Raw genomic sequence first — 18,082 nt, 5'->3', positions numbered from 1 at the left:
CTACAACGCTTTTATTCATTGTTGAATGTACTATCCAGTCTCAACAATGAATAAAAGTGACTGTGAACAACAGTGAAATATTGAATGATGTCTTCTATCCAGTCTCAATTACATCATTCAATATTTCATTGAATGCACCGGTACACCAAAAGCTAATACTAATCTTAATTATTTATTAGTTGAAATTGTTACCCTACATATATCCATGACTCCGATCGTATCCCTCCGAATCACCCTGTTGCAGCGACCGGGAGCGCATTCCGTTCGTGTTCGCTTGCTTGTATGCAAGGCACCCGTCAGCCAGTCGATGCGGAATCCTATCGCCCTGGATTTAGAGGCGACGGACCGATGGCTGAATATTTGCACATAGCCGCCCATAACCCTCCCCCCAATCTCTCTGTCCTCTCTTTTGGAAGGCGTTGACCAACCGGGACATGAACGGCATTGATACAGGGGAAGAAAAAAGAAAAAGAATGCGAATAAAGTTTTATGTTAGCTCTCGGACACTACCCAACTACCGCTCGAGCTCTCTACTCTAGCTACGAAGCTGGGAACTCCTCACGTACTACACAACAGCGCCCCAAACCCCAAAATGCAGTGAACATGAACGTGTCTTCTTCCTGCGGGCGGGTAGTTTCGGTTCGAAAGGAGACACTCTCGCCATGTTGAATGGGAGGGTCTGGGGAGTGGGCAGATACCGGCCAGCCGGGGGCCCAGCAGTGCGCACATTGGTGGTCGCCTGGTTGCCGGCTTCGACATCTTGTTGACCCATTAAATGCGAGTTAATTTGATTCGCTCGGACAGCTCGTTGTTTTCGATCGCCGAGTGTGGGGTGTAATGCCAGCAATGCCAGCACTACTACTACTACTACTACCACTACTACCACTACTACCACTACTGACTCGTGTGAATAGATGGGCAGGGAAGATGTGCCGAATTTACCCAGACTTTAATTACTCATAATTTTTCAATTACACTTCATTTTCCGCTACGATGAGTTTTAACGGTCTCTCTCTTTTTCTCTCTTCCAATTTTAGTGTTAGCGCTCGCTCTGGTGGGTTTTTAACCCGTGCAGCAAACATCCTTTCCTTTAGCGGACAGATGTATCCGGCATAGTGCAGCAAACGGAGAGTGTGTGTGTTGTTCCACTCCAAATTCGTGGTTCAATTCGTAGCTGAAGAACGCCCCAACAACCAAGGAGGAGGGTGCGTAGTTGTAGACTGCTCTACGCGTCCTCTGCTAGTGACAGGGTCCCGGAGGAGGACGCCAGGGTTCTGGGGTCGTACGCTGGAGTGGTGTCCTGCCGCCCCGGTCTGATAATACGGCGTCACCAGCCATGCTAGCACCGGGCATTCGAGTCGCCCGCGGTCCCGACTGGATCTGGCATGAACAAGGTAAGGTGATTGTGTTTCGTGGGAGGTTTTTGTTGGCGTTTCATCACATCGGCCAAATCATCACTCTAGAGGAAGTGGGGTAATGGAGCGGTTCTCAGGCAACGATACGTAATCGCCGGTGGAAAACATGTAAAACGGTTTAATTTATTTATTCAACGAGGTAACGCAAGACCAATGCAATTAGTGTAATTAATGGAGCTATTTATGGTTGAAATGATTATTTTGCATGAGACCAGAAAGTGGAGATTATATCGTATTAATAACTTAAAAAGCGGCTTAATATGATAATTTTAGTTTTGCGAAGATTTCATGTTTTTAATGTGCTCAATCTGAACCCTTTGCATTCAAGTAGTTCCGTATGTTAAAATGTATGTGCATCGTGTCTGCAAAGTGTTTATTTAGTTGGTATACAATTAGCTGATTTTAAAATAAAATGTCGGTTCTATAAGACTTACACTACGATCGATGAATTATGGGACAATACTTAACAGTTATTAACAGCGCCTCTAAAATGCTGAAATTTAATTTCATTAAAATCGCAGCATCATCGAGCAGAAACTAAAGCGCTACTAGACTAGGCCAGCGATGAAACACGTCAATCGCTATGGGTTAATTATGATCGTTTTATTGAAAACAAATAATCCAATTTCAAAACAATCCTGTAGGAAAGTGAAACATCGTCCCGAATTCGAGCAGTTCGATTCGATCATTCCAATTGGTATCACTTGAATGCAACTTTCTCCCTTGTTGTATGCGGTTTGCGTTCGAAGCTGCTCGAAATCTCTCTTTCGTCGGACATCTCCAACAAATCCTTCGAATTATTTTGACATGATTTAATGTAATTTATAGTTTAACAATGAAATTTTATCTTTGGAATGAAATTTAAAATATTGGGAGGTAAAATTATACATAACTAATTAAAGTTAAATCGTTTCATGGACATCTTTTCTTCCTCAATTCAAGTGCATGATACATGATACTGATAAGTAAACAACATTCCTGTGGGTTCGATTGCACTTATGATTGAACCCACAACATGTCATCTTTTCGTTCATGGACTTAACTGTGCTAATCCCATTTATCTGATCGTCCAAAGGTCAATATGTTCATGTTGCTTAAGCGCGTAAAGTTCGCTATACGCTATTATCTTTGCAAACGTTTCGTGTCTGGTTTCTCCACGATAAAACATTAAAAACCTAAATGCGTTCTGCCACACGCTCACGTTCGACGCCGTTCATTTTGGATATTGAACATATTTTTGCTCGAATAACACGCCCCTTCTAGCGCCATCTGTTGCCGCTTGGATGACAAATTCGTGATCCTACTGCCGCCGCTGCCTATACCATCCCTCCGAATCCGTGTGCCTGCCTATTCGCTTTCGGGAGTGGGTTCTATTTTCTTCTCCAATGATCGCACTCTTCCCCTCACCATTTAAGCGGCGTGCAAGGGGGAGTTGCGAGCATCGTTCGGTTAAAATTAGTACGCTTCTGCATAAGATCAGTCAAGTTCTAAAACGATCCACCGGTGCTAACACACCCCTCTGCTTGCTGTTCGTTCGGATGATGCGTCTCCTTGTTGCACACGCACGCAGTCACTTCTATTTTCATCGTCACTGGTACGCTATCGGCACTGGCAAAATCAGCAGCAGCATCATCGGGAGAGCGTCGGTAGACCAGACAGACTGACGGAACGTGACAGACTCGAGCAGCAAACAACTCGACTGTGTTTTCCCGCACCTCCCCCCCCCCCGCCCTTTCTCCACGTGTTTTTTGTGCGTGTTGCACATGGCGCACGTCTGCGTTTTGGGAGGAGCGCGCACAAACATGCTTAATGGGTGGGCACCCCGGCGATAGGTTTGTTGCTTTTTTTTCTTCCCTCCTCTTCAAACGCGAAGTGGCAAGAATTGATGGCAATTTGGTAAAGCCCCATCGGTAAAAGCGAGTGGAGAGCGAGAGAGAGGGGTTGTTGAGATTGTGTACAGTTGCCACTCGTGCGAAGCGGCCTCAGCAGCATCTGCTGACTATTTATGGTCAGTTAAGGCATCATTGGTAATCACTGAACGACGACAGGGCATATCATCAATTTCGGTAACGGTTCCAATTGGCCGTTGGGACGGAAGAGCGATATGTAATAAATTCGCTCGATTTGATCCTGTGGGTGGATGTTAATTAAAGAGGGCTAATTGAGAAATAGATTATAAAAATAATTAAATCGAAAAGTGATTGAAGCAATTTCATAAATCTCATTGATGGTGAATATATATTCAAAAAAGCAGAAAAAAAAATAATTAGATATTGGGTGATTATTACTTAGCATCGGTCTTAAATCGTCGCTCTTTCTCGTCCGTATGGCCGTAATCTTCAATTTAGTTTAATTTGTTTGTTCAATAGTTGATTTTTTGTTGTTCTTGCTATGCCGTTTCAATATGATGTTTAATTTGGATCAGTTTTAATGTATTATGCTGATCACCTCAAATAGTGATTATAAAGCTCCGCTTTGAAACAAACACCTAATATCAAATTTTTCGACACTTTTCGAATAAATACAAGACCATCGAAAAATGGTCGTAATCCTTTAAACGTTCACTACAAAAAAAGAACTTTAAAAGAATTTAAACGATGTTCTTAAGATGCAAATTATGTATGATACAAAAAAAAACTGAAAACAAAAAAACACACAGCTATGTTAACGCAACAAGAATCTAGACGTGTCCAATTATTTGCAGGTATTGACACTAGTTGGCCGGTCTCGTAGTACAGTCGTCAACTCGTACGACTTAACAACATGCCCATCATGGGTTCAAGCCCCAAATAGACCGGGCCGCCATACATAGGATTGACTATCCTGCTATGGGGGGGAATCAATTAGTCACTGAAAGCCAAACCCACAAGAGGTAAAGGCAGGCCTTGACCGACATCGGTTGTTGAGCCAAAGAAGAAGATTAATACTAGAAGGCATTAAAAGTAATACAGGGCTTTTGAAAAGGGACTAAATATTTGCCTTTCCCTTACTTAAGGCATAAAGTCTTTTTTATATTCTGATCTAATATTATATCTGATCCATATTATATTCTATATTATATCTAATGTCGTCTCGTGGAAATGAACCTCAAGGAGATCTTTCCCGCATAAAAATATAATTATTTCAATTTCAAGAATAAAATCCTCATGATAATACAATTGAATGAAAAGTCAATCAATGTTTTACTGAAAAATCTTCAAATTTGCGCCTGCCTTAGCGGAGCAAAGAGCCTAACGATCGTGCGTCAAAACCCTTTTAATAATCCTTAAAATGCAATTTGATCTGATGACAACTGAGCTACATTTCACGTTTAATAGGCAACTAACGCCATAACTGTATCAAAGCGCATTATTTAACAACATTACCACGGATAATACCGCTACAACAAAGGCAAAGAAAAGGAGCCTAAAAGAAGAAGAAAAAAACCCACCGGGAAAACGAAAGTATTTTAGTGGCCTGAAAGTCCAACAATTTCCCCAAAAACCGTTCCCATGCATCCCTTGTAATGTGCTATATGGTGCGACTGTATGTTTGTGTACGTGCGTGTGTGTGTGTGTGTGTGTGTGAGTGGGTGTGCATGTGTCAGATCGGAAAATCTGCGTTCAAAAACCCGGAACTGACTAATGAAACAAAGCCCGGCCAAAGCGGCATGCAAGACATGATATACACAAACAAACATCAACCAGGGGGCAGTATCTTCTACGAGCAATCCTCTCTACCCTTACTGAACCACACGCCCACCCAACAACACTGCGAGAGGACATTGACCTTCGAGCCCTTGAACCCCAGGGAAGGGAAGGAAGCGAGACGGGGAACGTCTTCCCGACCAAACGGGGTAACGCAGAAGTCCTTGGGCCGAGCAGGGTAAACTGGATGATGGGTGGGCGCCACCATTCCGACCCCTGACAGGCAGGCGGAAGCAGTGTTGATGGTTTTTTCCTGTGGGTTTTTAGGGCCGATCACCGATCACCGATGGCGTGTATGTGTGTTTGTGTGTGCGTGTGTTATGGTATTCTCCCAGCAGGGTGTTCCCCGTAACGCGATATTAGCTGCCAAACAGTTTTACCCGAGCCGCCGTCTGTGTGTGTGTGTGTGTGTGTGTGTGTGTGTGTGTGTGTGTGTGTGTGTGTGTGTGTGTGTGTGTGTGTGTGTGTGTGTGTGTGTGTGTGTGTGTGTGTGTGTGTGTGTGTGTGTGTGTGTGTGTGTGTGTGTGTGTGTGTGTGTGTGTGTGTGTGTGTGTGTGTGTGTGTGTGTGTGTGTGTGTGTGTGTGTGTGTGTGTGTGTGTGTGTGTGTGTGTGTGTGTGTGTGTGTGTGTGTGTGTGTGTGTGTGTGTGTGTGTGTGTCGATCCTACCCACAAAACAAACGTGGGAAGTTCCCGTGTGTCCACAGCGCGGCACGAAGAGAAGAAAAACCAGGAAGAACAAAACTTTCCCTTCTGGGTTGGGATTTTGTGTGTGGCGGTTCCTTTTTTTTTTTTGGCTCGGAAAACGAGCACCAGGGAAAAGTTTTTCCCAACCGGTATCACCCAGCTCCATCTGGCACGGGCCATCACCACACCACGAACGCCTCCCAAAGGGTTGCGCTTTTGCCACCGGTTTTTTTTTATTCCGTGGATAATTTTTGATTTTTAATTTTGCCCTTTTTATGCGTTTAACGACTCCTTTTGCATTCTTCGTAAAAACAAAATGGGTTGATTTCCATAATTTGATCATTCCCAAATATCGAAACACGCGCTTCCTTCGGTATTTGGGCATTGTTTTTTGCTGGTGTTATTCGCTGTTTTTCGGCCAAACTGTTGCTATTGAACCGTTAAAATATTTTTTTTTAAACAAACACCTCAAATTGTGTGTATCCTTGCTCATACTCAGGAATAGAAATGCGCCTAAAAAGTATGCAACAATTTTCGCAACATCCAAAACCAGGAGGAAGAAGGAGACTTTTAATTACTCCACTTGCATAACATTACAGGCGCAACCATTTCTGCGAGGGGCTTCTTTTTGTCGGGCTTTATTTTTGGATCGCAACACTCGCGCAACACCTCCATGTAAGTGGGAGAGAAGGAAAGGAGCAATTATGCTGCTTCTTGATAACAAGAGAGCCGATGGTATCGTTTACCTTCAAAGATGTTTTCTTTTTTTTTTTTGCACTCGTTTCACACGCTTTTTTTATTATACGGCGCGGGAAGCGCGGTAGCGAAAGGTGAATCGAAAGAAAAGCACGTGAATCACTTGTTGGTGTGACCTAATGGGGGTGGGCATGTGCTTGCTAATTTTTGGTGAAAGTGATGCTGATTGCACCAAGTGATTAAGATCCCAATCTGGGGCCAGCCGTGGTAGGGTGTTTGTTTGGCGGTGCGCAAGGTGTTTGATAATCATTAGCTAACCTTTCTCCCCTGAAGCAAGGAATCACTTAGTAGAATATTTTATTTGCTTATGAAAGAAGCTACTGTAAACATAAACATACAATTGAACTTGAATGACTTCAAGAAAAGTGGAAAAAACCTGCTCAAAATGCAAGGTGACAGTTGAGCAAGCAAGTTGTTGAAGTTTGACATTTATTTTTAGTTCTTTTCACTCATTCTTGGCGTAATGAAGGCCCTATAAATGACTGCTAGACTTGTTTGTAACATGACCTCGTCGTAATATGACGTTCAGGACAGCGTGAAATCATGTCCGACAAGACTTTAGCTAGAGAGATCTAAATTATATTAATTTAATTCTTCTATACATTATTTAATTCTATTTAATCTCAAGGAAGACTTCGAGGTTTCATATAAAGTTAACGATGAAGTTGAAACAAAAGTTGCTAACCAAATATTGGTCTTTCTTTTGTTTGAATAATTATTACGATTTTAAGACTGACACACTTTAACTTCAGAAAAAAAACAGTCAAAGCATGCACAAGAAGTGGTGGTTCAGGTGTGTAAATATTTTTTTAATGAGCGTTTGCTCCAAAATTAGGAATGTTATTCCCAAAGACGAAAACAGTTTTGACACACATTGTTGATTCTTCTTCTTCTTCTTTGGCTCAACAACCGATGTCGGTCAAGGCCTGCCTGTACCCACTTGTGGGTTTAGCTTTCAGTGACTAATTGATTCCCCCCCCCCCCCCATACCAGGATAGTCAGTCCTACGTATGGCGGTGCGGTCTATTTGAGGATTGAACCCATGACGGGCATGTTTGTTAAGTCGTACGAGTACTGTACTGTACTACGAGACATTGTTGATACATTAAAAAAATACATATACAGGTGTCCCACGAGGTTATAATGTTTATAACCGAAGTTGAAGAGTTGAAATCTATGATATCGTGTTTTTTTTTTTAAATAGTGTTCGTTAATGTAATAATTATATTCCAAAAGCCATACACAATATAGATATTCAAGATCGGGTGGTTTTGGATTCTTTGGAAATGTGTTTATAACGGTTATCAGCCCAGAAATTCAACAAAATACATCAATTTCTTGTCAATCACAACTTTTAACTGTTAAAATAAAATTCGTCGTATCTGCGAATCGTTGTAACTCGAGGGGGTCGTACCTCGGGGCACGCCTGTAACAACCTTGATCTCGTACTTTACATAAAACTTTCCAAGCCATTTTAGAATTCACATTTACTTTCCCGAGTATTCAAGAAAGACAGCAACAGTTGTTAACATTCCTAATCTTCCCTAGATTCGACTTGACTCCCTGATTGACTCCACGTGTTGGTCATTGCCACCTTGTATCTTCCCTTATCAAGGGTGCAGGCCAGCTTAGCCTTGTTCCGGGTGACCAGCTTTGTCAACATGTTTTGTTTACATTTCCTCACACAAATTTGTTTTTCTTCTGTTTTGAAAAAAAAAGTCCTACGACGAATAACAATGCGCTAAAAATAGTAATAAAAACAAAGAATCACATCGCTAGATTTACAAACGATGTTTGATTTCCTAGATTTTCATTCACCCCGTGGTGTTGCACAGCACAGTACACCGGGAAATTGCGCCGGCCCCAGCTCAATGTAACCGTTTAATTAGCACGCAAAAGTTAACGCAAACAAAACCGTACGACCGCGTTCGCGTGTCAACACTGCCCACGTGCGCGCGCGCTTATTATGCCGCTCACTGCCGTGTGTATGTGTGTATTGTTGTTTGCTTGAACAGATGTGCCTTGTCCTATTCTCTCGGGGTGTGGGGTTTCGATGACGGGTAATGAGAGCGCCCAGTACTGCGCCACTGCATGACAGCTCAATAGACGAACTTTGCATCCCGAACCGGGCTTCATTTCACAAATGTCAAACGAGCAATACAACAACCGGCAGCAGCCAGCATCATCGAACCGAGCGCACATTGACCGATCACATTCGCGCTGAAGCGATAATTGGAAAAGTTTTCGCCTCAAAAGCTCTTACAATCATGGTGGAGTGCTGTATGCTTATCTCAGACACGCGAGAGCAGCAGGAATGTTTCCGCAGAGCATGTGAGAATGTGAAAGTAATTTAAATTCCGCCACAGTAAAGTTTTTAACCCTTCGTTTAACTATCAAAGCCAGAGCCGAAGTTTTGCTCCAGGTTTTAAATATAATTGTGAAGCATATCAGTAAACTTGTTTGATTACTATTGCGGCATGACATTAGTAAAGCACCTTTGCATGAACATTGACACTTTTGCCATCATCCAATACGGTGTCATGCTAATTATTTGAACCTTTGGAGCGCCGCCAAAACCGTTCTTACACGAATCAATGTTATAAAAAGTGATGGCAACTAGCCTCAGAGTTAATTTGCTACCTAAGGGCCCTGCTATTGCTGTAACAGACAGACGCAACTCGCTATCGGGAATGCTATGTGCAATGTGCTCTAACAAGCTGTAAAAGCTTGTTACTTTTCATTACGCTATCGCACAGCGACTCGTCGATCGGTCGGTTGCGTAAAATTGTGTTCCAACTGAGTGCGCTTAGTAAATCATAACGCCACAAATGCTCCGTCGCATTATGATGTATCATCGATTGAAAGTTAGTTGAAAGTTTGTTACAGACACACACACACACTCTTCTCTTTAATTGTGATTAGGTCTACCAGTTTGCAGGGTACAGTTTGCGAAAGGGGGAAATCCACCATATCGTCTTCGTAATGATTGCGTGTTAGTAAGCATTACACAAAAACATCGAAAATTTGTCCGCTTCGGTTTATTGCTAAAGCGCGCCGCTTTAATGTGATAATGCTTCTTCGATGGGGATTTTTATTGCAAGTGATTGCTAATCGTGTACCCCAACAGCAGCGCGACTGATGGGAGAAGCTTTATTGTGTCAAAAAGAGGCTAATTAACATGTTTTTTACTCTTCTTCTTTGTGCTACTGGTAACTTGTTTCGGAACACTTTAAAACATGACCTGAAAATGGTGTGCTATCTTTAATTTCTCAACACCAAATCAGACTGATGCGCTCTCCCACGACAATCTGCCATCAGGAACAACACCTTTTGTTCGCCCAGTTCTGTGAAACAGAAATAGTTCGACATTGGCCCCAAAAACCATATCCTAAGTCCAGCAGTCTCTAAAAACAGCCACATTGCCAGATAGTTTTGCTACCTGTCGAAACGGTCTGAATTTTCCACAACCTTCCCCCATCCAACAATGACCGTGAGCGTTGATCATACACAGACACACAGGCACAGATCGCCTTGGGAAGTTTTAAAATAAAAATCAAAAATCAATACTGCAGATGCTTAGCCGTTCTCTGAAGCGGAACGGATAAAAAGCTTCGACTTTGGATATGTTGACGTTTAGTGGGATTTCTGTGTGCATATGTTTATGTATGTATGTGTGTGTGGTTTGTCTCTTTCCTACCTAGCACACACCCGGGTTCTAATGCTCTCTGGTTTATGTTGCTGTTTGCTTCATTTTGTTTCGCTCCCCCTTGTTTTTTTGGTGCAGGACGACGAACACAGAGCACAGCACCGCATACACATGAATATTTGACGTGGTGGTGCAACGATATTTTAGTCGATGCACATAAAATAATCAACCAGCCACACCAGCGCGGACATACAGACACACGTTGTTTTGGCATGCGGCATACGGAAACTGCCGTGCCATAAAACCGTCGAAGGTATGCCATAAAGCGGCGGCCAGCGACTGAAAGGATAGATCGTAAATTAATGGATACGCGATTTGTTTTAAAAGGTTTAAACACTGTAAACAAATATGTTTTGGGATTTTTTTTTGTATCTTCGAATCCAGTTGCACAGTTCACAAGGATGGCATTATCCAAACTAAAGGATGTAAAAGGGATCCGTCGCACCTAAAGCAATTATTTCTTGTTCTGAATCTGAACGTTTGTTAAGTTTGAATTGTTCATCTACAAGTCCTTGTTTAACATATTGTGTAACAAACTATTTTTTCTTACCAAATTTAGGAAATCAGTTTGTTTCATTGCACAAAATTATACCTCCCAAATTGACATAAGTGCAGCTATTAAGTTATTAATGTCAACTAGATATTGCAGGCTCTTTGAACACCTTGCTTAGAGAGGCTTTGATCTCTTTTCAGACTCTTTCGCCAGTTTTCAATTGATGACTTCTTCAAATTATTTAATATTTTAGGATCTTTGACAGTTTTAATTTTTAGTATGAAATCAAACTTTATACACGCAAAACTAACAGATTATCCCTAAGAATGTTGGAAAAGAGTGAGACTAAGAAACTATCTAGGTGTTTAGTTGTTGAAATTGTTGTTCGAACAAATATTCAAATCAAGCATAACCTACTAATGAATTGTTCTATATTTGCCGTTTTATCTTAACATTTATCAATTTATAGTTTGATGCCGTTTTATCAAAGAATCTATCGGTTCAAAGTGCATACATACTATGATAGTCAAACTATGATAAATCCTGAAAATGTAGTGCTGGCTAAAGGATGTCCTTTTTTGCGATTTTGTTATGAGGAATTATTACTTCCCTGGACACAGAAAATGCTCAAATCTTGGCCTTAGAATCTATACGTGAATATCATGACAGGGACATCTATGAGAGGTATGACAATATATCTTATGGTCCGTAGTAATTTGCTATCAAACAGGTACAACTATGACCAACTAATGTTGAAGAAACAGCTGCCAAAAATGCTAATTTTGGGCCAAGGGTAGTCACCGAAAAGTAAACAAACCTTAACATGGGATTTCCACAGTGTATTAACACCGCCTCGAAAGACTAAACGTTATGCAAGCGCAAAAACGTGATCTTCAATAGCATTAAACATCAAAGCGTCGGATGTAAAGCTTAAAAAGTGTTGTCTCATCCCAATAAATAGACTTGCGGTTAAAATAATAATTAAAATATGACTGTTTACTTCAAGAAATTTGGACTAATTGCACATCGTCTCCTAAAATGCCCTTGATTTTTGGATCCTCAAACGTCACACCAGCATGGTATTTTTCGACGCCGAAAATGACATCACACAAATGAAAAACATAATCCATGTGTGATGTTCAAAGCATCTAATCTATTGAGTAGAAGAAAAAACACCCCCAAACAGAAAGATGCTCCCCTGTCTACGATATCCCACACACATACCCTAAATCCGAGGGGAAAAGATTGCTCTTTTTCACACCCCGTATCGTATCAAAACCACGAAACATACGCACACTCACACGGACGAGAATGTTCTGTCGCTCCTCAGGGAGAGGAAAAAGGAACACGGAAGACACGGCGCGCACGAGAACCGAACACGCAAGACGGTTGTGTGTCTCAGACGGTTTGCTGAACGCGGTGTCATTTACCTTTTTCACGACGTTTTCACGTACGACGCCGCCGTCGTCGGCCCATCGTCGCTCCGCTGCTCGCAAGATTCATTAAAGACACATTACGTACACTCACGCACAGGCAATCGCTTCTGTGCACGACGCACGGGCCCTCTGGCAGTAGCACCCTCACCCGGTCTCTCCCTGTCTTAGGATTGTATATGTTTTCCTTTCCGTTCGTTGGGTAGAGCTCACAAATCCTTCCCGAAAAACTAAACACCGGAAGCAGGAACGGCATAACAGTGGTGCATCCTTTGCTTCTTTCCCCCAGCACAAACCGAAGCACAAGGGAAGGAAAACTTGGTTTTCCGCTCAAAAACTTGATTTAAGTCCTGCGCTCCCCTTAGCCTTTGGGCGATGAAAAAAAAAAAAAGGAAGAAAAAGGGGCCCGTCGTCATCGACGACCTAAAAATAGTGTTGGAAAAGATTTATTTTTAAAACGCATCGTGGTGTTGTTATGTGCGTGTCGCGCGCGCTTTTGGTAAAGGGCGAGCGCGCGCGCGTGCCAACAACCGTCGAGGGGGTAATGTCGCGCTCACATTACCGCCTTTCCCCCCCCCACCGACGAGCGCATTCTTTCCTTTTTTCTTGCGCTAGTGCCTTCCTTCACTTAATATGTTTCGTATGGCGGCGATGATGGTGATCGATCGCAGAGGGGGAAGCATAAACTTGTTGGAACACATGTGAAGGGCGAAGGATATGAGCAGCAAAACTTGTTGATAATTTTCCGTTTCCCTCTTTATTTGGGATAGTTTCGAGCGTACACACACAACAGCACACAGCTCGTGGATCCCTTAAAGTTCCGATCTTTCTCTGCTTTGCTCAGAACAGTCAGAGGATGTTTCATCGAAATACGATTGGTAATGTGCGAGGGATTTTCCCTTTTTCTCTGCGCGGCGCGCGTTATGTTTGTGAATGCATTTAGCATCATCTTCCGCTTGGCGATAGCGGCCGTGAATAAGCGGGCTTTTCCATCCAGCCGGTCACACTACCATAGAAAGGGAACATAGTTTAACATGTGATAAAAAACAACAACAAATCACTTTCTGTTTGCTTCGATTTTTTTGGGTTTTTTTTTGCTGTTGTTGTATTGCCTTACAACTGCAACGGATGCGAGCAATGCGTTGGCCATGGGTGTTAGACTTTATCAAAGGGAAGAATTGGGTAGGAGCGACAAAAACCCGCCAGCACAAGCGCTGAACGTTCTAGATAAGCACAAAGAAACGATGCAGTGACCATGGATCCGATCTGAAGCGGACGCACTAACGTTAATCATCTGAGGCAAACGCTCTGTAAATGTCAGGCAGCGCTCTGTCAGCGATGACTTTGTTCGAAAGGAGCTCTGTATGTTCTGTTGCTTGTCTCATAGAACTGCCATGACACTATGTAAAAAACATCCAATATTTTATGGAAAAATGAAAATTCGCTCTTTTGACCAAACATCTTCTTGAACCCTGGCCTAGAATCAATACGAACATCAAGCCACGGGAGCAACATTTAATAAAACAAAAATTGGAATCTATTACAAAAATGTTTGAAGGAAATCACATGCAATCATGAGCCAAAAAAAATGTATCTAAACGATGACTTGGAGGGACTTACAATTCTTGTTGTCTGACAGAGCGCTGCCTAACACTCGCACGCAACGCAACTCTGCAATTGCAACAGACAGATCTCTTTGTATGCTGCTTTGTATCTGACTGTCTGGGATTTCTGGTCCAAACTCTCCGAAAGATGCCAGACAACAACAACAACAAACAAACAGACCGTCTGGCCGTCAGACCACTTAACATTGGGCCCCGGGGGTATTCTGCTGCGTGCATGAGTAATGCAAATGATCGAAACACAACGTTGACACTAGACAAAAAAAAACAACGATTCATACATCCTCCTCGTTGGGTTTGCACAATTTTAGAAGAAAATCACACCACAGAAACGATGTAAAATAATTACATGTAATGCGCGGAGGAGTTGAAATTAACGGGAATAAAATAATCACATCATTCTACGCGTTCGAGTGCGCATTAGGGTGCGCAGCGAGAGAATGCGGATATGAAGGTGGGTATGGAAGGGGTAAGAGACCTGTTCTTCCCTGAACTTCTCTGATAAAAACTCTATCCTGCTTGGTCATCGTGTGAGCTATGAGAGTAAATCAGTGTTTTTGCTGTTGTTTTTTTTTCTGGACGATGCAACAATTAATCGACTCATGCTCAATCAACTGTGACAGATGGGGAGAGATCATCGATTAATAGAGGAGTGACGTTTTCAAGTGCTGTTTCTTTACAGCTCCAGTTATTGCTGCAATTCTTCTTGAAGTCTTCATTTCCATCAAATCCTCGGCGATGGAAGTTATTTATAGATATCCATTAAACTGTACAATTGCTGCTAGTTTTGTCATAAAAGGGACACTTCTCCATTGATGAATATCACTAACGGAAAAAGCCCTTGTTAAAACCACAAGTACACGCCCGCTAGTGTAACCTAATGCTGGAAAAAAGTAAACAACAAAACGCAAAACAAAAACCCCAAGACTGCTTTCTCTCCTGCCATGATTAATCACTTTTACTAATCCTGAAGTCATGACACTACTACACCTCTCTCTCTCTCAAGTTTTGCAGCCATACGAAAGGTGCTATAACTTTTTTGACAACCCAATACAACATCCTTTCAAGTCCGCGATGACGCGCATTCGCCGCAATGAGAAACCCCCACCGATGATGACGTGCGGCGGCTCCTCTCTATGGTTTTGTTTGCAGATCCGTTTCATCCATTATTGTTCTGAGTTTTTTTTGTGTATGTGTTGTGACTACAAAAAATCATTAAAGAGTATGTACACCATGGTCCGTCCGCCATTCTCAAAATCTACTTATCGTTTATCGCGTCATCGCGATCAGTTGTGTTCAGCGGTCGGAAAGCCCCCCCCCCCCAAAAAAGATTGAAGTAAATTTCAAAGGTACTCTCCTTCAGAACCGCACACTATTTCCTACTGTCTTACTTTTGTAAGACCTACTGTGTTACTTCCCTATTAAAATAGGCCTCGTTTGGTTCTACTTTTCCGAGAGCCTCTCACTCCCTCTCTCGCTCTGTTAAAACGTTGGAGATAGGGCCCGGCATTCCTCCTTGGCCTAGAGACTCCCGCGCCCTGTGGGTGGAAGGCTAAACACACGCGGATCGATTGATGACGTTTGCCTTTTATTCCTCCTCAAGCTCTCCGCACGTGTCTGTAAGGTCGTTTTATACCTAACCCAACCGAAGGCTTAATGTGTTGCAGGAGCCCCCAGACCATCCTTCCCCTGATGTCCAACCCTGGCATAGAAGCACTAAGAAAGCGCACAATCGTCATTTGCGTTCCTTCCTTTCCTGAAGTCGTGAGGTCGCAATTTAGTTCAAATAAGGGGGAGAATGGAAGTCTCGCAACCAGACAGTCCGGCCATACACTTCTAAAGGGTGTTCCACAACCTCCAGCTCCACCCCGCGCTTGATTGATGACGATTCGCGCGTTACCTACGTGTAGCGTACACGATGGCACCTTCGTATTTGAGTGTTTTTGTTTTCAAACGTGAGGTGCCCTTTCTGGTGTGTGTGTGTTTGCTGGATCCCTTTATTTCCTTCCTTCCGACAGAGAAGACGCGTGGTTTCTTGAGCTCCTCTCTAGCCGTTTACTCCACCCGGGAAGCTCAACGTGATCATCAACCGCACGCTCTCTCAGAGGCTCTCCCGCTCGCGTATATCTACGCGGCGTTAAAGGGGTCCTACGCACGCAATGTGATTGCTACGACGTTCGTCGTCTCATGACCAGACCGTCGCGTCATCGCACGCGTCTTGTGGCTGGAAGTGGCAGCAGCGGCAGCAATACGCAATGCGAGAGAGAGAACAGCGCGAGCACACTGTGTGAGAGCCCGAAGGTTCGCGGCCCAGGCGCGTTCGGAACCACAAGAGCTCCCCGGGTGCGGATGTAGCGGATTGTTGGTTAAAACGTTAATCGATCGCCAGCCACAAGCGCGTTCGGGTCGCACAGCAGAGCGCGCTGCGACGTTTGTATCTCTTCCGGTGACGTTGTGTGTCTGTGTGGTGTGTATTAGAGGGACGGAGATCACCGACGGTGCGATATTTGTCCGCCGGCCGTGTGTCCGCAGTGTCTATTATCATCACGCGGTTGTTTGCTTTTGTTGTTGTTGTGGTGCCGTTTGCTTTGTTAGTGAAAGTGTTCCCACCACCGTTTTTACCGCGGTTTCGTCGGCGTTTTGCTTTGCGTCAAACGTGCCTGCTACTGCTCGTGACATTTACCACCGCGTGACGAATTACGCAGATTGTGCAAGCGGTGCGGGACGAGCGCCCCTTGAAGTTTAAGCTTGAAAGTGTGTGTGTGTGTGTGTCTTGTTCCTCGAGGAACAACGGAATTTGCAAAGCCGGAAGTGGGAAATCCCCAACTTCGTCTGGCAAAAAAAATATAACAAGAAGCAGGAAAAGAGAAATCGAGGGCGTGTTTTGTGCGTGACCTGCACGAGAACCAACCGTTTACCCCCACTTCCGCGCCGTCGGCTGAGGCCATTGTGATGTAATTTCAATTTCTGTGCTAACTCATGATTCAACTTCCAACCAACCTGCAATGAAGATGTTTAATTTCGGTTTCGTTCGTTTGTTTGCGCTTGGGTATGATTGTATGTACCAGATGACGGCGAGGGACACGTCGGGACGCTGTGCGAAGTAGGACGCTCCGGATCGACCCACTCGCCAGACAAAACGGTCGTCGTGAACTGGGACTCGGGCCATCGGACCAACTACCGCGTCGGCTACCACAAGCAGTACGATCTGATCGTGATCGACAACGCACAGATCGGCGTGAAGCATCCGAACATCATCTGCGACGGCTGCAACAAGGCGGGCATCGCGGGCATCCGGTTCCGGTGTGCCGAGTGTGCCTCGTACGACCTGTGCGCGACCTGCTACGGGAACGATCTGCACGACCTCGAGCATCCGTTCATCCGCTTCCAGACGGCCAACTCGGTCGGGTAAGTAGCAAACCCTTCTTCTCATTACCAATTCTGGGTGAAGTAGGAGCAGGAGACAATGGTTTTGGTTGGGTTCTTGGGTCCTACAAAAGTTGAAGTCATCAGGCTTTAGATATCTCAATTTAGAGAATCCGGACGTAGGTTCATTTCTATAATGTATTCTGCATTAATGTATCAGAACCAAATCTAATGAGTTCAACTACTAAAAAAGGGGGCCACAAAACTCCACCAACTAAATACCCAAACAATATCCCCCAGATAAACTTCTCCCCAAATTCAATGATTTCCCCCACAAAAAAAGTCCCCGAAAACGCAGCAATCGCGATTGGATGGCCTCGTTTGAGGCCATCGGTCAATAGCCCTTCCGTTCGGTCGGCTTGACCCCACTCGGTGTCTCTGGAGCTGAACTGGTGAAGCATTGGGGGAAAATGGGAAGCACCGTGTGTTCTTGCTTTGCTTTGTGGCCCCATTTTAATTGCTGCGCCCGATGACTGCTAAAGATATTACGACACCCCAGCGTCGTCGGGAGTGTCGGCTGGTGAAGTGTGTATGTGTGTGTATGTATTGTGTCACCTTGGCGTGGTGACCGCTGCGGGTTCGCCAGCATGGCACAGTACAACGATGGGCAATCCCGCTAGGGAAATTGACTAACTATCGACCGAACTAATGAACCATGCGCCATTGCGACTACACTGCTACACTGCTCCCCCTGATGATGGTGTGATGTTGTCCCCCCTTCATGTATAAGGGCGATGGCTTTACGGAGTCTCGTCTACGGTCTCGCACTCACGCTGCCTCGCTAAAATGGTGCATGCAGTCACTACCGAGAGCACCTGAAACCATGCCGCTACTCCGCCACTGTCCCACGTAGTTGTGTG

The 18,082-nt window shown here is 43.9% G+C and overlaps 1 protein-coding gene across 1 annotated transcript in view; it reads left to right on the top strand.

The window, feature by feature from the left end:
- LOC120904563 (E3 ubiquitin-protein ligase MIB2) overlaps positions 1-18,082 on the top strand; it is a 57,942-nt gene that overhangs the window by 32,901 nt on the left and 6,959 nt on the right. The window contains 2 exon segments of the mRNA XM_040314656.1: positions 1,038-1,394; positions 16,865-17,204. Of these exon segments, the coding sequence (XP_040170590.1) occupies positions 1,337-1,394; positions 16,865-17,204 (398 nt within the window). The 5' untranslated portion in view covers positions 1,038-1,336.

The sequence above is a fragment of the Anopheles arabiensis genome, chromosome 3 (assembly GCF_016920715.1).
Source record: "Anopheles arabiensis isolate DONGOLA chromosome 3, AaraD3, whole genome shotgun sequence".
Lineage (NCBI taxonomy): Eukaryota > Metazoa > Arthropoda > Insecta > Diptera > Culicidae > Anopheles > Anopheles arabiensis.
This window is presented reverse-complemented; position numbering and strand designations above follow the sequence as displayed.